Source organism: Pseudophryne corroboree, chromosome 1 (assembly GCF_028390025.1).
Source record: "Pseudophryne corroboree isolate aPseCor3 chromosome 1, aPseCor3.hap2, whole genome shotgun sequence".
Taxonomy (NCBI): Eukaryota; Metazoa; Chordata; class Amphibia; order Anura; family Myobatrachidae; genus Pseudophryne; species Pseudophryne corroboree.
Window position 1 is genome coordinate 1,031,298,201 of NC_086444.1, and position 22,091 is coordinate 1,031,320,291.

The window sequence follows — 22,091 nt, forward strand, 5'->3', positions numbered from 1 at the left end:
GGACTGCCTCAAATAGACATGATGGCGTCCCGTCTCAACAAAAAGCGAAAGAGGTATTGCGCCAGGTCAAGAGACCCTCAGGCGGTAGCGGTAGACGCTCTGGTGACACCATGGGTGTTCAGATCGGTCTATGTGTTTCCTCCTCTGCCTCTCATACCCAAGGTGTTGAGATTAATAAGACTAAGAAGGGTCAGAACAATTCTCATTGTTCCAGATTGGCCAAGGAGGACTTGGTATCCAGATCTGCAAGAGTTGCTCACAGAAGATCCGTGGCCTCTTCCTCTTAAGGCAGGACCTGCTGCAGCAGGGGCCCTGTCTGTTCCAAGACTTACCGCGGCTGCGTTTGACGGCATGGCGGTTGAACGCCGGATCCTAGCTGAAAAAGGGATTCCGGAGGAGGTCATTCCTACCCTGATCAAGGCTAGGGAGGACGTGACATCGAAACATTATCAACGTATATAGCGGAAATATGTTTCTTGGTGTGAGGCCAAAGCAAACAGGAATGAATTTGGGCCTAAAATTAGGGTCCATAAAGGTCCAAATTTCGGCATTATCCATTTTCTTTCAAAGAGAATTGGCTTCTCTTCCTGAAGTACAGACTTTTGTGAAGGGAGTGCTGCATATTCAGCCTCCCTTTGTACCTCCGGTGGCGCCTTGGGATCTTAACGTGGTATTAAGTTTCCTCAAGTCACCTTGGTTTGAACCACTGAAAACAGTGGAGTTGAAATACCTCACTTGGAAAGTGGTCATGTTGTTGGCCTTAGCTTCTGCAAGGCGTGTTTCGGAATTAGCGGCTTTATCATATAAAAGCCCATACCTGATTTGTCACATGGATAGGGCAGAGTTGAGGACTCGTCCTCAATTTCTGCCCAAGGTGGTCTCATCTTTTCATATGAACCAACCTATTGTCGTGCCTGTAGCTACACGGGACTTGGAGGACTCTGAGTCCCTGGATGTGGTCAGGGCTTTGAAGATTTACGTGACCAGAACAGCTAGGATCAGGAAGACTGAAGCTCTGTTTGTTCTGTATGCGGCCAACAAGGTTGGCGCTCCTGCTTCAAAGCAGACAATTGCTTGCTGGATCTGTAACACGATTCAGCAGGCGCATTCTACGGCAGGATTGCCATTGCCTAAATCAGTTAAGGCCCATTCCACTAGGTGGGCTCTTCTTGGGCGGCTGCCCGAGGGGTCTCGGCACTACAACTGTGCCGAGCTGCTACTTGGTCGGGGTCAAACACCTTTGCAAAGTTCTATGAGTTTGATACCCTGGCTGAGGAGGACCTCCTGTTTGCTCAATCGGTGCTGCAGAGTCATCCGCACTCTCCTGCCCGTTTGGGAGCTTTGGTATAATCCCCATGGTCCTTACGGAGTCCCCAGCATCCTCTAGGACGTTAGAGAAAATAGGATTTTACTTACCGGTAAATCTATTTCTCGTAGTCCGTAGAGGATGCTGGGCGCCCGTCCCAAGTGCGGACTTCTTCTGCAAGACTTGTATATAGTTATTGCTTACATAAGGGTTATGTTATAGTTGGTCGGTCTTGAACCGAGGCTATGTTAATTGTTCATACTGTTAACTGGGTAGTTTATCACAAGTTATACGGTGTGATTGGTGTGGCTGGTATGAATCTCGCCCTTAGGTTACAAAAATCCTTTCCTCGTACTGTTCATATCCCCTGGGCACAGTTTCTCTAACTGAGGTCTGGAGGAGGGACATAGAGGTAGGAGCCAGTGCACACCCAGAATCCAAAGCTTTCTTAAAGTGCCCTATCTCCTGCGGAGCCCGTCTATTCCCCATGGTCCTTACGGAGTCCCCAGCATCCTCTACGGACTACGAGAAATAGATTTACCGGTAAGTAGAATCCTATTTTCTCTGACGTCCTAGTGGATGCTGGGAACTCCGTAAGGACCATGGGGAATAGCGGGCTCCGAAGGAGGCTGGGCACTCTAGAAAGATTTCAGACTACCTGGTGTGCACTGGCTCCTCCCACTATGACCCTCCTCCAAGCCTCAGTTAGAATTCGTGCCCGGCCGAGGTTGGATGCACACTAGGGGCTCTCCTGAGCTCTTAGAAAGAATAGACTTAGGTTTTTTTATTTTCAGTGAGACCTGCTGGCAACAGGCTCACTGCAGCGAGGGACTAAGGGGAGAAGAAGCGAACTCGCCTGCTTGCAGCCGGATTGGGTTTCTTAGGCTACTGGACACCATTAGCTCCAGAGGGATCGACCGCAGGCCCAGTCCTTGGTGTTCGGTCCCGGAGCCGCGCCGCCGTCCCCCTTACAGAGCCAGAAGTAAGAAGATGGTCCGGAAAATCGGCGGCATGAAGACTCTGTCTTCACCAAGGTAGCGCACAGCACTGCAGCTGTGCGCCATTGCTCCTCTCACACTTCACACTCCGGTCACTGAGGGTGCAGGGCGCTGGGGGGGGGCGCCCTGAGGCAGCAATAATAACACCTTGGCTGGCTAAAATACCTCAATATATAGCCCCAGAGGCTATATATGAGGTAAATACCCCTGCCAGAATTCCATAAAAAGCGGGAGAATAGGCCACGAAAAAGGGGCGGAGCCTATCTCCTCAGCACACTGGCGCCATTTTTCCCTCACAGCTCGGCTGGAAGGAAGCTCCCTGGCTCTTCCCTGCAATATACAGTAACAGTAAGAGGGAAAAGAGAGGGGGGGCATTAAATTTGGCAGTATATATACATATATTATATGAAAAGCAGCTATTAGGGACATAACTCAGTTAGTCCCTGTATATATATAGCGCACTGGTGTGTGCTGGCATACTCTCACTCTGTCCCCCCAAAGGGCTTTTTGTTGGTCCTGTCCTCTGTTGAGCATTCCCTGTGTGTGTGGGGTGTGTCGGTACGGCTGTGTCGACATGTTTGATGAGGATAATGAGGTGGAGGCGGAGCAGATGCATTTTGAAGGGACGTCACCCCCTGCGGGGCAGACACCCGAGTGGATGAACTTATGGAAAGAAATGAGTGCACGTATAGATTCTTTACATAAGAAATTTGACGACATGCCAAATGTGGGACAGCCGGGATCTCAGCTCGTGCCTGTCCAGGTGCCTCAGGGGTGTCAGGGGCTCTAAAACGCCCGCTACCTCAGTTTGCAGACCCGGATAACAGTGTCGACGACGATGAGTCAAACCTAATGCCTGTCAGGGCCATTCACTGCATGATTGAGGCAATGAAAGAGGTGTTAAACATTTCTGATTTACATCCAGGTACCACAAAAAAGGGTATTATGTTTGGGGAGAAAAAACTACCCGTAGTTTTTCCCCCATCAGATGAACTAAATGAAGTGTGTGAAGAAGCGTGGCTTTTCCCTGATAAAACTCCTTCGAAGAAAGGGAGTTTTAATTATCCCGTACTTGGACGATCTCCTAATAAAGGCACTGTCCAAAGAACAGTTGTTGGTGGGAGTAGCACTATCTCAGGAAGTGCTGAACCAGCACGGCTGGATTCTGAATATCCCAAAGTCACAGCTGGTCCCGACGACACGTCTACTGTTCCTGGGGATGATTCTGGACACAGTCCAGAAAAAAGTGTTTCTCCCGGAGGAGAAAGCCAGGGAGTTGTCTTCTCTAGTCAGAGACCTCCTGAAACCAAAACAGGTATCGGTGCATCACTGCACGCGGGTCCTGGGAAAGATGGTAGCTTCTTACGAAGCAATTCCATTTGGCAGGTTCCATGCCAGAATCTTTCAGTGGGACCTGTTGGACAAGTGGTCCTGATCGCATCTTCAGATGCATCGCTTGATAACCCTGTCTGCAAGAACCAGGGTGTCTCTTCTGTGGTGGCTGCAGAGTGCTCATCGTCTGGAGGGTCGCAGATTCGGCATTCAGGACTGGGTCCTGGTGACCACGGATGCCAGCCTGCGAGGCTGGAGGGCAGTCACAAAGGGAAGAAACTTCCAAGGACTATGGACAAGTCAGGAGACTTCCCTTCACATAAATATTCTGGAACTAAGGGCCATCTACAATGCCCTAAGTCAAGCAAAATCCCTGCTCCTACACCAGCCGGTGCTGATCCAGTCAGACAACATCACGGCAGTCGCCCATGTGAATCGACAGGGCGGCACAAGAAGCAGGATGGCAATGACAGAAGCCACAAGAATTCTCCGATGGGCGGAAAATCATGTACTAGCACTGTCAGCAGTGTTCATTCCGGGAGTGGACAACTGGGAAGCAGACTTCCTCAGCAGACACGACCTCCACCCGGGAGAGTGGGGACTTCATCCAGAAGTCTTCCAAATGATTGTACATCAGTGGGGTCGTCCACAGGTTGACATGATGGCGTCCCGCCTAAACAAAAAACTAGAGAGGTATTGCGCCAGGTCAAGAGACCCTCAAGCGATAGCTGTGGACGCTCTGGTGACACCGTGGGTGTACCAGTCAGTTTATGTGTTCCCTCCGCTGCCTCTCATACCAAAGGTATTGAGAATAATAAGAAAGCGAGGAGTAAACACAATTCTCGTGGTTCCGGATTGGCCAAGAAGAACATGGTACCCGGAACTTCAAGAGATGATCTCAGAGGACCCGTGGCCTCTGCCGCTAAGACAAGACTTGCTACAGCAGGGGCCCTGTCTGTTCCAAGACTTACCGCGGCTGCGTTTGACGGCATGGCGGTTGAACGCCGGATCCTGAAAGAAAAGGGCATTCCGGAGGAAGTCATTCCTACGCTTATTAAAGCCAGGAAAGAGGTTACAGCAAATACTAATGGCGTTCCCTTTCCCGCCAGAGGATAGGTCACGTTGGGAAACACCGCCTAGGGTGGATAAAGCGCTCACACGTTTGTCAAAAAAGGTGGCACTACCCTCTCAGGATACGGCCGCCCTTAAGGAGCCTGCTGATAGAAAGCAGGAGGCAATCCTGAAGTCTGTATACACACACTCAGGCATTATACTTAGACCAGCTATTGCGTCAGCTTGGATGTGCAGTGCTGCCGCTGCATGGTCAGAATAACTGTCAGAAAATATTGACACACTAGACAGAGACACTATTCTGCTAACGATTGACCATATAAAAGATTCAGTGTTATATATGAGAGATGCACAGAGGGAAATTTGCCGGCTGGCATCTAAAGTAAGTGCATTGTCTATCTCTGCTAGGAGATGCTTATGGACTCGTCAGTGGACGGGAGATGCAGATTCCAAGAGGCACATGGAAGTTTTGCCTTATAAAGGGGAGGAATTATTTGGGGATGGTCTCTCCGACCTAGTTTCCACAGCAACGTCTGGGAAGTCAGCATTTTTACCCCATGTTCCCTCACAGCCTAAGAAGGCGCCATTTTATCAAGTTCAGTCCTTTCGGACCCAGAAAAGCAAGCGTGGAAAAGGAGGGTCTTTTCTGTCTAGAGGCAGAGGTAGGGGAAAAAGGCTGCAACAGACAGCAGGTTCCCAGGAACAAAAGTCCTCCCCCGCTTCCTCTTCCAAGTCCGCCGCATGACGGGTGGAGCCAGGTACGGTGGGGGCCCGCCTCAGAAATTTCAGCGATCAGTGGGCTTGCTCACAGGTGGATCCCTGGATCCTTCAAGTAGTATCTCAGGGATACATGCTGGAATTCGAGGCGGCTCCACCCCACCGGTTCCTAAAATCTGCCTTGCCGATTGCTCCCTCAGACAGGGAGGCGGTGCTAGCGGCAATTCACAAGCTGTATTCCCAGCAGGTGATAATCAAGGTACCCCTACTTCAACAAGGCCGGGGTTACTATTCCACACTATTTGTGGTACCGAAGCCGGACGGTTCGGTGAGACCCTTTTTAAATTTGAAGTCCATGAACATGTACATAAAAAAATTCAAGTTCAAGATGGAATCGCTCAGGGCGGTTATTGCAAGCCTGGACGAGGGGGATTACATGGTTTCCCTGGACATCAAGGATGCTTACCTGCATGTCCCCATTTACCATCCTCACCAGGAGTACCTCAGATTTGTGGTACAGGATTGCCATTACCAATTCCAGACGCTGCCGTTTGGACTCTCCACGGCACCAAGGGTATTCACCGCATATGGCGGAAATATGTTGCATGGTGTGAGGCCGAAAAGGCCCCAACTGAGGAATTTCAACTAGGTCGATTTCTGCATTTCCTGCAAGCAGGAGTGAATATGGGCCTAAAACTGGGTTCCATTAAGGTACAGATCTCGGCTCTATCGATTTTCTTTCAGAAAGAACTAGCTTCAGTACCTGAAGTTCAGACATTTGTAAAGGGAGTGCTGCATATTCAGCCCCCATATGTGCCTCCTGTGGCACCTTGGGATCTCAACGTGGTGTTGAGTTTCTTAAAATCACATTGGTTTGAACCACTAAAAACCGTGGATCTGAAATATCTCACGTGGAAGGTGGTCATGTTATTGGCCTTGGCTTCTGCCAGGCGAGTATCAGAATTGGCGGCTTTGTCTTATAAAAGCCCTTATCTGATTTTCCATATGGATAGGGCAGAATTGAGGACTCGTCCCCAGTTTCTCCCTAAGATGGTGTCAGCGTTTCATTTGAACCAGCCTATTGTGGTGCCTGCGGCCACTAGGGACTTGGAGGACTCCAAGTTGTTAGACGTGGTCAGGGCCCTGAAAATATATGTTTCCAGGACGGCTGGAGTCAGAAAATCTGACTCGCTGTTTATCCTATATGCACCCAACAAGCTGGGTGCTCCTGCTTCTAAGCAGGCTATTGCTCGTTGGATTTGTAGTACAATTCAACTTGCACATTCTGTGGCAGGCCTGCCACAGCCAAAATCTGTCAATGCCCATTCCACAAGGAAGGTGGGCTCATCTTGGGCGGCTGCCCGAGGGTTCTCGGCTTTACAACTTTGCCGAGCTGCTACTTGGTCAGGGGCAAACACGTTTGCAAAATTCTATAAATTTGATACCCTGGCTGAGGAGGACCTGGAGTTCTCTCATTCGGTGTTGCAGAGTCATCCGCACTTTCCCGCCCGTTTGGGAGCTTTGGTATAATCCCCATGGTCCTTACGGAGTTCCCAGCATCCACTAGGACGTCAGAGAAAATAAGAATTTACTCACCGGTAATTCTATTTCTCGTAGTCCGTAGTGGATGCTGGGCGCCCATCCCAAGTGCGGTTTATCTGCAATACTTGTACATAGTTATTGTTAACTAAATCGGGTTATTGTTGAGCCATCTGTTGAGAGGCTCAGTTGTTTCATACTGTTTACTGGGTTTCATATCACGAGTTGTACGGTGTGATTGGTGTGGCTGGTATGAGTCTTACCCGGGATTCAAAATCCTTCCTTATTGTGTACGCTCGTCCGGGCACAGTATCCTAACTGAGGCTTGGAGGAGGGTCATAGTGGGAGGAGCCAGTGCACACCAGGTAGTCTGAAATCTTTCTAGAGTGCCCAGCCTCCTTCGGAGCCCGCTATTCCCCATGGTCCTTACGGAGTTCCCAGCATCCACTACGGACTACGAGAAATAGAATTACCGGTGAGTAAATTCTTATTTTTTTCTCTCTTTTACCGAAGTAAAGATAGTAAATTAAAAAAAATTATGTTTTTAAAATTCTAAAACAAATTAACATTAAATCTTAACAATGAATATATAATAGGAGAACTAAGTTTTAGATCTCTAAACAGATAAAGGTATATACTGTAGCTTCAGAAGCTGGTAGGGATAAGAAGTGATACAAATGTAATTGCTTGGTATAGCCACTGTGGATTCAGTCAGTGCCCCTATATGTTTTTTTTTTTTTTTTTTTTTTAATTGTAATATGTTAAATCACTGTAAAGGGTGGTACACACATAGCGATTTTTACTTAATTTCTAAGCAATCTGAATTAAGTACTCATCGCTCCGTGTGTTAACCCCATAGCAATAGCGATGCGCGGCCCCGCACGTCGCTATCACTGGCACTAGATTGGCCGTCATGCAGGCACAACCTGGCTAAATATCAAGGTTCTCATTGAGCCTTGCGGTCTAGTTAGGATCGGGTTAGTACACATCGCAGCATGTGTACAGACACCCGCTGAGAATACATCGCGCTGAGCCTAAATCTCTATGTGGGTCCAGAAAATATGGTACCTATATGGTACATGCAAATGAAACTGACAGAGACTGTTCCAGGCAGTATTTGTATCGAGCTACATTGTGCAGACCCAAACATCAGGATTACTTAAAAATAAGAATTAGGCCCACTGCACCTTCATAGCCTAGCATTACAGTCACACATGCACTGTGCACTTCCAGATGCAGATTCAATAAAGAAAAAATGCAATACACTCACAAAATGTCCCTCAATGCAAATTACTTTTTGTTCAAATGCCCAAATGTACTTTTCTGCACTTAATATATAAATGAAATCATAGGATTGAAAAACACATGTCTATTACTATGATTTACAGATTTACAGATTCGTTAAGGATTTTAACATGTGGAAGCCCAGAAAGTGGGAAGAATGAGTCCGCACGCCTCAGCCCTGGAGGCACGATTATTTCAGGTATCATTGGGAGGACATTTACATCTATTTAGTAGCTTTTAGTTTCTCCAACCAGTTCTGTGCTTATTTTCACAGATTTGTCTGTGATGTTACAGTATATACAGAGGCTTGCAAAGGAATTCAACCTCTTAACCACTTGCCTGGCATGGTCGCATCAGATGCGACCATGCCTGCAAGTGCTTTATGTGACCTGATTGCACAGGATGCGACCAGTCAGAGAGTGTTAGCAGCGGCAGGGAAGAGAAACTTCCTCCGCTGCTGCTGTCAGAGGAACCGTAAGGTCCCTCTGCCTCCCTGCACTCTCCCCCCTGTGTCTGCCGTGCTGCTGATCCCTGCTGATCGGTCAGCATGGCAGGATTTCCTCCAGCAACTGCAGACAATAGCAGCCGCTGGGGAGTGTAAATGAACCCTCCCAAGCCACCCCCACTCCCCCCATGTATACCTGTAGGCTGTCCCTGCTTTCAAAATGAAAGCCGCGATGTTCCCGATTGATGTTTGGGGGGGGGAACATTTTTTATAAAAGTATTTGTTTTCCTTTTTTTTTTTACTAAAATCCTTTGGGATAGGGTTAAATTCATGTTCTTCACCTAATTCACTCATAAAAAAGAAAAACCCCGACAATTTCGGAGCGGTTTTTGGTGAAATGCATCATCAGTTAAGTGGTTAATAAGTCAACAGATTTGATTGTATTACAAATGAAACTGACAGGGACTGTTCCAGGCAGTATTTGTATTGTGACTCTTAAAGTACATTTTTCAATTCTGTAATTCACCATTTGTAGATTTTTGTTTTCTTTTTAAACTATTTAACCCCTAAGTATAGAACCACCTTTTGCTGCTACTGTATAACATTTTTAAGTCTGTTGGGGGAGGTTTCTACCAGGTTTTCACACTGTTTGGTAGTGATTGTTGCCCCTTCTTCCTTGCAGATTTGCTCCAGGTTGTTCTGGTTGGTTGGATGATGCTTTTGGAGGTATGTTTACAGGTTTACAGAAGTGGAGATGTTGCCCCTAGCAACCAATCAGATTCCAGCTATTATCTTCTAGAAGGTGCTAGATAAATGATTAGTAAGAATTTTAATGGTTGCTATAAGCAACATCTCCACTTCTGTAAACCCGCACTTTAGTAAACATTCCCCTAGGACTGCAATTTTCAAATAGTGGCACAGATTCTCAATTCGGCCATTGTACAACATTCACCTTTTTGTTGTTCAATCATACTATTGTTTTGGCCTTGTGATTTTTCTTTAGAAATAGTTTATTTCTGTGACGTCCTAAGTGGATGCTGGGACTCCGTAAGGACCATGGGGAATAGCGGCTCCGCAGGAGACTGGGCACAACTAAAGAAAGCTTTAGGACTACCTGGTGTGCACTGGCTCCTCCCACTATGACCCTCCTCCAGACCTCAGTTAGAATACTGTGCCCGGCTGAGCTGGATGCACACTAGGGGCTCTCCTGAGCTCCTAGAAAGAAAGTATATTTTAGGTTTTTTATTTTACAGTGAGATCTGCTGGCAACAGACTCACTGCAGCGAGGGACTAAGGGGAGAAGAAGCGAACCTACCTAACTGGTGGTAGTTTGGGCTTCTTAGGCTACTGGACACCATTAGCTCCAGAGGGATCGACCGCAGGACCCGACCTTGGTGTTCGTTCCCGGAGCCGCGCCGCCGGCCCCCTTACAGAGCCAGAAGCAAGAAGTGTTCCGGAAAATCGGCGGCAGAAGACTTCAGTCTTCAACAAGGTAGCGCACAGCACTGCAGCTGTGCGCCATTGCTCCTCATGCACACCTCACACTCCGGTCACTGATGGGTGCAGGGCGCTGGGGGGGGGGGGGCGCCCTGAGGGCAATATAAACACCTTGGCTGGCAAATCATCACAATATATAGTCCCAGGGCTATATATGTGATAAATTACCCCTGCCAGAATCCATGAAAAAAGCAGGAGAAAAGTCCTCCGAAAAAGGGGTGGGGCTATCTCCCTCAGCACACTGGCGACATTTTTTCTTCACAGTGCAGCTGGAAGACAGCTCCCCAGGCTCTCCCCTGTAGTTTTCAGGCTCAAAGGGTTAAAAAGAGAGGGGGGGCACCAAATTTAGGCGCAATATGTGTATACAAGCAGCTATTGGGGGAAAAATCACTCAGTTATAGTGTTAATCCCTGCATTATATAGCGCTCTGGTGTGTGCTGGCATACTCTCTCTCTGTCTCCCCAAAGGACTTTGTGGGGTCCTGTCCTCAGTCAGAGCATTCCCTGTGTGTGTGCTGTGTGTCGGTACGGCTGTGTCGACATGGTGGATGAGGAAGGTTACGTGGAGGCCGATAAATGGGATGTCGCCCCCTGTGGGGCCAACACCAGAGTGGATGGATAGGTGGAAGGTATTAACCGACAATGTCAACTCCTTACATAAAAGGCTGGATGACGTAACAGCTGTGGAACAGCCGGCTTCTCAGCCCGCGCCTGCCCAGGCGTCTCAAAGGCCATCAGGGGCTCAAAAAACGCCCGTTACCTCAGACAGCCAGTTCCCAGGATCAAAAATCTTCCCCCGCTTCCTCTGAGTCCACCGCATGACGCTGGGGCTCCACAGGTGGAGACAGGTGCGGTGGGGGCGCGTCTCGGGAACTTCAGGGACCAGTGGGCTTGCCCACAGGTGGATCCCTAGGTTCTGCAAGTAGTATCACAGGGATACAAGCTGGAGTTCGAGGCGACTCCCCCTCGCCGTTACCTCACATCAGCCTTGCCTGCTGCCCTCGGAGAAAGGGAGGTAGTACTGGCGGCAATTCACAAGCTGTACTTCCAGCAGGTGAAATCAAGGTACCCCTCCTTCAACAAGGCCGGGGTTACTATTCCAAAATGTTTGTGGTACCGAAACCAGACGGTTCGGTGAGACCCATTCTAAAATTTAACTCCTTGAACACTTATATACGAAGGTTCAAGTTCAAAATGAAATCGCTCAGGGCGATTATTGCAAGCCTGGAGAATTTCATGGTATCACTGGACATCAAGGATGCTTACCTGCATGTCCCTATTTACCCTCCTCACCAGGAGTACCTCAAAATTGTGGTACAGGTTTGTCATTACCAATTCCAGACGTTGCCGTTGGTCTGTCCCCGGCACCGAGGGTATTTACCAAGGTAATGGCAGAAATAATTATCCCGTACTTGGACGATCTCCTTATAAAGGCGAGGTCCAGGGAGCAGTTGTTCGTCGGAGTAGCACTATCTCGGGAACTGCTACAACAGCACGGCTGGATTCTGAATATTCCAAAGTCGCAGCTGGTTCCTACGACGCGTCTACTGTTCCTGGGTATGGTTCTGGACACAGAACAAGAAAAAAAGGGTTTCTCCTGGAGAAGTCCAAGGAGTTGTCGTCTCTAGACAGACCTTCTAATACAAATACAGGTGTCGGTGCATCAATGCACGCGAGCCCTGGGAAAGATGGTAGCTTCTTACGAAGAAATTCCATTCGCCAGGTCCCATGCTAGGATCTTCCAGTGGGATCTGTTTGGACAAGTGGTCCGGGTCGCATCTTCAGATGCATCGGCGGATAACCCTGTCTCCAAGGGCCAGGGTGTCGCTGTTGTGGTGGCTGCAGAGTGCTCATCTTCTAGAGGGCCGCAGATTCGGCATACAGGACTGGGTCCTGGTGACCACGGATGCCAGCCTTCGAGGCTGGGGGGCAGTCACACAGGGAAGAAACTTCCAAGGACTATGGTCAAGTCAGGAGACTTCCCTACACAAAAATATTCTGGAACTAAGGGCCATTTACAATGCCCTAAGTCAGGCTAGACCCCTGCTTCAACACCGGCCGGTGCTGATCCAGTCAGACAACATCACGGCGGTCGCTCATGTAAACCGACAGGGCGGCACAAGAAGCAGGATGGCGATGGCAGAAGCCACAAGGATTCTCCGATGGGCGGAAAATCATGTGTTGGCACTGTCAGCAGTGTTCATTCCCGGAGTGGAGAACTGGGAAGCAGACTTTCTCAGCAAACACGACCTCCACCCGGGAGAGTGGGGACTTCATCCAGAAGTCTTCCAAATGATTGTACACCGTTGGGAAAGGCCACAGGTGGACATGATGGGGTCCCGCCTCAACAAAAAGCTAAAAAGATATTGCGCCAGGTCAAGGGACCCTCAGGCGATAGCTGTGGACGCTCTGGTAACACCGTGGGTGTACCAGTCGGTGTATGTGTTCCCTTCTCTGCCTCTCATACCCAGGGTAATGAGAATAATAAGAAGGAGAGGAGTAAGAACTATACTCATTGTTCCGGATTGGTCAAGAAGAGCTTGGTACCCAGAACTCCAAGAAATGATCTCAGAGGACCCATGGCCTCTGCCGCTCAGACAGGACCTGCTGCAGCAGGGGGCCTGTCTGTTCCAAGACGTACCGCGGCTGCGTTTGACGGCATGGCGGTTGAACGCCGGATCCTGAAGGAAAAGGGCATTCCGGAGGAAGTTATCCCTACGCTAATTAAAGCTAGGAAAGAAGTGAACGCAAACCATTATCACCGCATATGGCGGAAATATGTTGCGTGCTGTGAGGCCAGGAAGGCCCCAACGGAGGAATTTCAGCTAGGTCGATTTCTGCACTTCCTACAGTCAGGGGTGACTATGGGCCTAAAATTGGGTTCCATAAAGGTCCAGATTTCGGCTCTATCGATTTTCTTCACAAATAGAACTGACTTCACTGCCTGAAGTTCAGACTTTTGTTAAGGGAGTGCTGCATAGTCAGCCCCCGTTTGTGCCTCCAGTGGCACCGTGGGATCTCAACGTGGTGTTGGATTTCCTGAAGTCGCATTGGGTTGAGCCACTTAAATCCGTGGAGCTAAAATACCTCACGTGGAAAGTGGTCATGCTGTTGGCCTTGGCGTCGGCCAGGCATGTATCGGAATTAGCGGCTTTATCATGCAAAAGCCCTTATCTAATTTTTTTATATGGATAGGGCGGAATTGAGGACTCGTTCCCAATTCCTTCCTAAGGTGGTATCAGTTTTTCATGTGAACCAACCTATTGTGGTGCCTGCGGCTACTTGGGACTTGTAGAATTCCAAGTTACTGGACGTAGTCAGGGCCCCGAAAAATATATGTTTCCATGACGGCTGGAGTCAGGAAAACTGACTCGTTATTTATCCTGTATGCACCCAACAAGCTGGGTGCTCCTGCTTCTAAGCAGACTATTGCTTGCTGGATCTGTAGCACGATTCAACTTGCACATTCTGCGGCTGGACTGCCGCACCCTAAATCTGTAAAAGCCCATTCCACGAGGAAAGTGGGCTCTTCTTGGGCGGCTGCCCGAGGGGTCTCGGCTTTACAAATTTGCCGAGCTGTTACTTGGTCGGGTTCAAACACTTTTGCAAGAGTCTACAAGTTTGATACCCTGGCTGCGGAGGACCTAGAGTTTGCTCATTCGGTGCTGCAGAGTCATCCGCACTCTCCCGCCCGTTTGGGAGCTTTGGTATAATCCCCATGGTCCTTACGGAGTCCCAGCATCCACTTAGGACGTCAGAGAAAATAAGATTTTACTCACCGGTAAATCTATTTCTCGTAGTCCGTAGTGGATGCTGGGCGCCCATCCCAAGTGCGGATTGTCTGCAATACTTGTATATAGTTATTGCCTAACTAAAGGGTTATTGTTGAGCCATCTGTTGAGAGGCTCAGTTATATTTCATACTGTTAACTGGGTATAATATCACGAGTTATACGGTGTGATTGGTGTGGCTGGTATGAGTCTTACCCGGGATTCAAAATCCTTCCTTATTGTGTCAGCTCTTCCGGGTACAGTATCCTAACTGAGGTCTGGAGGAGGGTCATAGTGGGAGGAGCCAGTGCACACCAGGTAGTCCTAAAGCTTTCTTTAGTTGTGCCCAGTCTCCTGCGGAGCCGCTATTCCCCATGGTCCTTACGGAGTCCCAGCATCCACTACGGACTACGAGAAATAGATTTACCGGTGAGTAAAATCTTATTTTCTAGTCATCCCCCCCATACATGCCATTTGCATACTAAGCTGTTGATTTGGCTGACTGGTGCACCTTCACTTCAGTCTCAGCTATTGAACTCTGTAGCTCCTTCAAAGTGATAGTTGTCCCTTGTACAGGCAGTTCCTGGGTAATATGATGCAGGGCGATTCTCCGTGATGCTCGGGACAGCTACACAAAGTCAGACGACATACTTCTCAAAATTACCAAGATTTTAGTGGTCTTAAGTTATAGGGTAAGGCATTGCTACTAAGCTATTACATTTTCATATAAGAACGATTTCTTAACAGACAAGTTTAAAAGGAAAAAAAATTAAAAGCGTGTGATGCACAGGACTTTATGTTCACTTTCTGGAGAATCATCCTGCAGCGTCCTTTCCCTCACAATTGCTCCAATAGTTCTCACTGGGATATCCAAGCACTTGGCTATTATTTTATAGCCTTTTCTATCTTGTGAATGTCTATAACTTTATCTTTCATTTTCTTAGAATGCTCTTTGGTCTTCATTTGCACAGCTTTCCTTCAGATTCACAGGATGATTAAAGCTATTTGAATTAGGGGGTCTTTTTATCTATAAAAGCTGACCCCTTTAATGACTCACAAATAGAAGCTAATGGAAAGCCATTTTTAGAGCAGTATATTTCATCTGTGTGAACTTGAATCTTCCACAGCCTGGGGGATGAATATAAGAATCATTTTGGAGACAAATCACAATAAAATACATATTGTGTGGAACAATCTGTGTAAGCTCCATTTGTAATACATACAAATATGTCGACTTTTTGGGGTATGAATACTTTTGCAAGCAACTGTGTATATATATACCGGATATATTTGTACAATTTTTCATAAGGTGGATTGTGCAGGCTTCTTTCCTGTACCATTTAGCAATAACTACTATAATTAGGTTTAAGCTACAGGAAGGGCTTATGTATTTACACGTGTTGTTTTTCTGAATGCAATTGAGCAAAGACTGATGTTTAGGGGTAGCGTTACTAAGGAACGGCTTTTCTGACTCACTGATCATTGCGGCTTTGACCTCAGTTTTAAAGTGGCAATAGGAATAAATGCCCAGTTTAGCATTTATTCCTGTTTGCATTTTAAAACTTATGATGATCTGCGGCTTGTGCCCAATGTACAAAATGAATTATAAAAATGCTTTTCCCTGCGCCCCAGGCAGCATGAAGGGCTATCGGGTCTCCCCTTACCCAGAAATTGATTATTTCATACTATCAATCCTGACCAGAGAAGGCTTCCGTGGAGGTAATTTTGTTTTTGTATTTTTTCTTTTTTTTCTTTAAAACACGGTTTTGAATTATTTTTCCATTCACACTTAATACCAACTATATTATTTTATTCTTTTTAAAAGGTATTCGACAGTGGAACTATTTTTTCGTTGAGGAATTGCTGGTTTATGACACCATTGATTACCGTTGGTGTGAAAACATAGGCCGTGCTCACAAAAGTAATAACGTCATGTATGTATCCATAGAGATAATGATGTATGTTTATCAAGGGATTCCATTGTGTTGCTGATATCTCTGACAAATCCCCTGAGTGCACATATGTTAGGCCATTTATTTTATATCTGCTAAACCTGTAAATATGCTAGTTAGCCCTCATTAGCTATCAAGCGTAGGACAAGCTATGAGATGAGCATAACTTTAAAAGTATTGTTTATTTTGTGACAGTGTCCACCAGGAACTGTATTCCTTTATATATCGTCCATTCATACTAGTCCTAGTACTCACAGTCCCTTCTTTATACTGAATCTCTTGGCTCCGATTTTTAGGTAACAGTGGGTATGCCTGAGCATTGATCCCTTCTCTAATGTTCTGTTTCAAGGTACAAAGTCAGATTTGTATCTGTGCAAATCTTGTTGCCCTGTAAGTAATGGAAACTTTCTTTTCATGCAAGGCAGATACTGCATGATCGTATATGCTGCTCACAGATGCAGTCTAGATAGCTTTATTTTTACACTGCTTATAGAGTTGGGCTATGACATACACCCTCATAGTTATTAATCAGTTGTGTGTTTCTCTAGCATCTATAAGGGATATTGGGGAATCTAGTACGATGGGGTATAGACGGGGTCCAAAGGAGCCAGTGCACTGTCAATTTCTTCAACTGGGTGTGCTGGCTCCTCCCCTCTATGCCTCCTCCCACAGGCAGTTTAGAAAAAAGTGCCCTCGGGAGAGGATGCACATCTCTGAGCTCCAGAGAGTTTTCTTCAATTTCTTTTTTCTGTTTGTTATTTTTGGTATGCTGTTTGGGCAACAGCATACCTACACCATGGGAGTTAGGGGGGAACGGTCACCGGCCTTACGAGGTGCAGAGCCGCTGCAGGACCATTGTCCTGAGGGGTTGTTGTTCAGCTGGGCACTGCGCCTTGGCTGTTACAGCCGCAGCATGCCGCACACCCCTAGCGCTGCCTGAAGGTGACATCGGTGGTGAGTACACACTGTGCGGCTGACCACGGGCGCGGCGGGAGGGTCCCGCTAAGATCCCCCGTGTAGACTGGCACAGAAACGCTTTGACTAGCACTTGTTGTGGTGTTTTTAAGCTATATGGAGACTTTGCCAGAGTAATATATCTCTGTAACTCTGGCGCCATTGGAGGGGGCGGAGCTACATCAGAGCAGGACCTAAAGCGTTTTGGCGCCTTCCTCTGCTTACTGCAGCCATTCTCAGCACACACAGCGCTTACTGATTCCTCAGCCACGCTGGATATCTGGTACAGGGTGTAGCAAAGAGGGAGAGCCGCTTGTGTACACTATCTGGGTCCTCTTTAGGACAGGATTTGTTAGTGTTTACTGTAATATAGTGAGCTGACAGCCTCACTGGGGCTGTACAGCTAGGGGTGTGCTGGTGTCCTTCTCTCTCTGTGTCTCCTATCACATACAGTAGGGCAGGCTTGCAATATAACTGTCTGTGTGTGTGTGTGTGTATGTGTATGTTATTGTGCTTACTGTGAAATATGGGTAAACACAAGCTGTGCAGTGTATGCCACACCAGATTCTCTCCATTATCTACTGATTCTGTTTCCTGTGAACAATGCAGCCAATCCTCACAGATCAGTGAAGGGTCTGGGGTAGAGGGTCCAGAGCCCCACTGGCTAGGGTCTCTTAAAACTATGATGTCAGATATGTAATCGCAACTCACTGCTAATGTACAGAAGACTCAGCTACTACAAGCTGTTGCAGATTTAGTTGCTAGGGCAGATGCAGCACAGCCTCCACTCTCTCATGCAGGTCCACAGAAGCGTGGGTTACCTACTCTACTCTCTGATACAGATATACAGGAGGATGGGGATGACTTGGATCCCGTTAGTGGGGATCCCTATTCTGCTCAGGGTATTGAACCCCTAATTCTGGCTATACAGGACGTGTTAAAGCTCCCTCTGGAGGACGCTGCGTCACAGCAGTCGTTTTTCTTTGTACAAAACAAGCCTAATTTCAATTTCCCTAACTCTACAGAGTTAGATGACCTATTCGAGTTGGCCTTGAAAAATCCAGATGAAAAATTCCAAGTGTCCAAAAAGTTTTTGCGCACTTTCCCATTTGCTCCTGAAAATAGGAAATTTTGGGAAGAACCCCCTGGGGTTGATGTATCAGTCTCTCGCCTGCCAACTCCGGGTCCAGGGGGTCAGTGATGGACCTGGACGATCTTCTGATAAAAGCAAGATCCATATCGACCGCACTATCCAACTTCTATCACACCATGGGTGGATTCTCAACTTACATAAGTCCCACCTGGAGCCAACTCAGAGGCTCCTGTTTCTGGGGATGTTGCTGGATACTGGGGCCCAGGAGGTGTTCCTACCAGAGGACAAGGCGAAAACACTTCAGGAGATGGTCCGCATGGTGCTCCGACCTACTCGAGTGTCCATCCATCATTGCTTAAGATTGTTGGGAAAGATGGTTGCTTCATACGAGGCGATCCAGTATGGGAGGTTCCATGCCAGAACATTTCAATTGGATCTCCTGAGCAAGTGTTCCAGATCACATCTACAGATGCACTGGATGGTTCGGCTGTTACCTCAGGCCAGGATTTCCCTCCTGTGGTGGCTACAGTCCTCCAACCTACTGAGTTCTGGGATTCAGGATTGGACCCTCCTCATGACTGATGCGAGTCTAAGGGGATGGGGAGCTGTCACCCAGGGGCGCAGTTCCAGGGCAGGTGGCCAGCCCACAAAAGCCTCCTTCCGATCAACATTCTGGAACTTCGGGCGATCTACAATGCCCTGCTTCAGGCCTCTCATCTGCTCAGGGATCACGTGATCAAGGTCCAGTCAGACAACGCCACAGCGGTGGCGCATATCAATCGACAAGGAGGGACAAAAAGCAGAGCCTGCATGCGAGAGGTGTCAAAGATACTCCTCTGGGCGTAGAGAAATGTAAAAGCTCTGTCAGCAATCTTCATTCCTGGTGTGGACAACTGGGAAGCGGACTTCCTGAGTCACCACGATCTCCACCCGAGAGAGAGGGGTCTCCACCAGCAGGTGTTCCAGCAGGTCATCAACCGGTGGGGCTGCCCGCAGATAGACATGATGGCTTCTCGTCTCAACAAGAAACTTTCCTGGTATTGCTCGCGAACTAGGGACCCTCGGGCGAGGGCAGTGGATGCACTGGCGTCGCCTTGGCCTTACCGGCTGGTCTACCTGTTTTCTCCGAATCCATTGTTCCCAAGGGTGCTAAAGCGAATCAGGAATCAGAGAGTCCAGGCAATTCTGATTGCCCTGGATTGGCCTCGGAGGGCGTGGTATGCGGATCTTCTGGACATGTCCGTCAAAGACCAATGGCCTCTGCCACTAAGATGCGATCTTCTACAACAAGGACCGTACATCCACCCGGACTTACGGCGACTTCGTTTGACGGCATGGAGGTGGAGCAGAACATCCTAGCTCACAAGGGCCTTTCCAAGAAGGTTATTGCTACCATGGTTCAGGCAAGAAAACCGGTGACGTTAAAACAAAACACTATCATAGTATCTGGAGGAGATATGTCTCTTGGTGTGAGGCGCACACATATCCGACTGCTGGGTTTCACTTGGGACGTTTCTTACATTTCCTGCAGGCTGGTGTGGATAAAGGCTTACGTCTGGGTTCCATTAAGGTCCAGATTTCAGCCCTCTCCATTTTCTTCCAGAAGAAATTGGCAGTGTTGCCAGAAGTTCAGACATTCTTGCAAGGGGTACTCCACATCCAACCTCCTTTTGTGCCGCCTACGGCACCCTGGAATCTGAATGTGGTGTTGGATTTTCTCCAGTCCTCCTGATTGGAACCTCTGATGACTGTGGAAGACAAGTATCTCACGTGGAAAACGGTGGTGTTACTGGCCCTAGCTTCTGCTCGATGTGTCTCAGAATTGGGGGCCTTGTCGTGTAAAAGTCCATACTTGGTCTTTTACGAGGACAGAGCTGAGCTCCGGACTAGGCAGCAGTTCCTGCCGATGGTTGTCTCTGCGTTTTACTTGAATCAGCCTATAGGGATTCCGTCCAGTTCTGGCGCTTCTGCTCCTCTGGAGGCAGTGGATGCTGTGCGAGGCTTGAAGATCTATGTCAAGAGAACGGCTCGGATCAGAAAGACGGATTCTTTGTTCGTGCTCTATGATGCACAGAAAAAGGGTTGTCCTGCTTCAAAGCAGTCCATTGCTCATTGGATTAGGCTTACTATTCAACAAGCCTATGTGTCGGCAGCCTTACCTGTTCCTAAGTCACTGAAGGCCCACTCTACGAGATCTGTGGGTTCTTCCTGAGCGGCTGCCTGTGGAGTCTCAGTCTTACAACTTTGCCAAGCTGCTACCTGGTCGGGGAAGAACACTTTTGTGAAGTTCTACAAGTTTGATACCCTGGCCAAAGAGGATACCCAGTTTGGGCAGGTGGTGCTGCAGCAGCCTCCGCCCGTTCCTGCCCATTCTGGAAGCTTTGGGACGTCCCCATCGTACTAGATTCCCCGATATCCCTTATGGATGCTAGAGAAAATAGGATTTTAATTACCTACCGGTAAATCCTTTTCTCGTAGTCCATAAGGGATATTGGGCGCCCGCCTCAGTGCGTTGACTTTTCTGCAGGTTTTTGTTATGTGGTTACCTGTTCAGCTGTTGCTGTTTTTACCAGCAGTTGCTGGTTGTTATTTGTTAGTGGTGTGCTGGTGTGTAAATCTCACCACTCTGTGTTATCATATTTCCTTCTCTCGTATATGTTCTTTCTCCGGGCACGTTTTTACCTCTAACTGCCTGTGGGAGAGGACATAGAGGGGAGGAGCCAGCACACCCAGTTGAAGAAATTTAAAGTGCACTGGCTCCTTTGGACCCCATCTATACCCCTATCATACTAGATACCCCAATATCCCTTATGGACTACGAAAAAAGGATTGACCGGTATGTAATTAAAATCCTATTTTTATTACCCCCACAAACTGTTAGGAGCTAATTGCACGCTCAGTAGCAGGATTTGCACCAAACTCATAAGCTGGGTACACATTAGACGTTGTGTACCCAGCACAACATTGTGAGTGACTGGACCTGGCGGGGGAGCCGGCATCCGTAAGTGCATACACACTTGCCGATGCCAGGAGCCACAGCGGGAGCATGGCCTTGACTAGTGCTATCGCTAGATTGAGCTGCATGCAGGTCCGATGGGTGCAGGATCACGCATTGTCAGCGGTATAGTGGGTATACAATGGATGATTCCAACAATTTGTCCTTCTGATTCGTCAGAATTGTGCAAACTGTTTAAAAAGTATTCTAATGTGTACCCAGCTTATTTATACCCCATTATCTCTTTCTGATCATATACAAACACTGCTGTACTGGGAAATAAATAAATGTGTTTTATTGATGAATATGCATCAAACACTTTGCCCATTATTGCTGTACACTAATTGTTTTACATTAAGAATGTTTTGCAAAACCTAATATGCAAGTTATTTTATATAACAGATTTCCTGATTGGATTCCCACGTATGTATGCAAAAATTGCAGCAAATTCATATCCGACATAAAATTAAAATCCAAAAGTATATGTTTTCCTGGCCGCAAGAGGCTGCATTGTGGTGCAGTTGGTCTGATAATCTTCTAGACCCAATTGGACGTTGAACCTGTGGCTTGGGCTCATCTGCAGGGTGGATGCATAGACTTATATATTGGTAGATATATTGGTAGATGCTCAATTAGCTTAGTGATATCATTCAGGTGCTCGAAAGGGAGGGGTATTTCTGAGCAAGAAAAAAAGGCATTTGGTTTCCCCCAGCACCCTGAATGATAACAGTAACCAGATATAAATCCCACATAATAATAGAATTCAGAGATCTTCGTTACACGTATTTGCGCAAATGTGTGGTTAAGCCCCAAAGCCGCATCAAGGCATCTCTGTATATTTGGGGTCCCTAGCGCTATATCTAGGTGCAGGGTGTGGCACCCCAAAACACCAGCATAAGCTAGAAAGCCCAGCGTAGCATACCAGTGAAAAAACTATAGTGTTAATAAATTAGTATTTAGGAAGCCAAAGCTATAGAGAGGGTGATACAAACATGAAATGTAATTAAAATAGAGAAATAGTGTTAAAAAATTAATAAGTGAAAAGTGTTAATAGAATGTAAAGGTATGCCACACTAAGGCCATCCAGCTCAGCCAGTCCAGAGGCACCACACCTCACACCTCCATTACCCCAATCTGGG

The 22,091-nt window shown here is 47.6% G+C and overlaps 1 protein-coding gene across 2 annotated transcripts in view; it reads left to right on the top strand.

Annotated features, from left to right (window-relative positions):
- The window catches only part of PRIMPOL (primase and DNA directed polymerase), a 231,857-nt gene that overhangs the window by 176,578 nt on the left and 33,188 nt on the right, over positions 1-22,091 (top strand). For both annotated transcript variants that reach the window (XM_063920714.1, XM_063920715.1), the window contains exons 8-10: positions 8,352-8,446; positions 15,591-15,677; positions 15,784-15,892. In XM_063920714.1, coding sequence (XP_063776784.1) covers positions 8,352-8,446; positions 15,591-15,677; positions 15,784-15,892 — 291 coding nt within the window. The remainder of the gene's footprint in view (positions 1-8,351; positions 8,447-15,590; positions 15,678-15,783; positions 15,893-22,091) is intronic.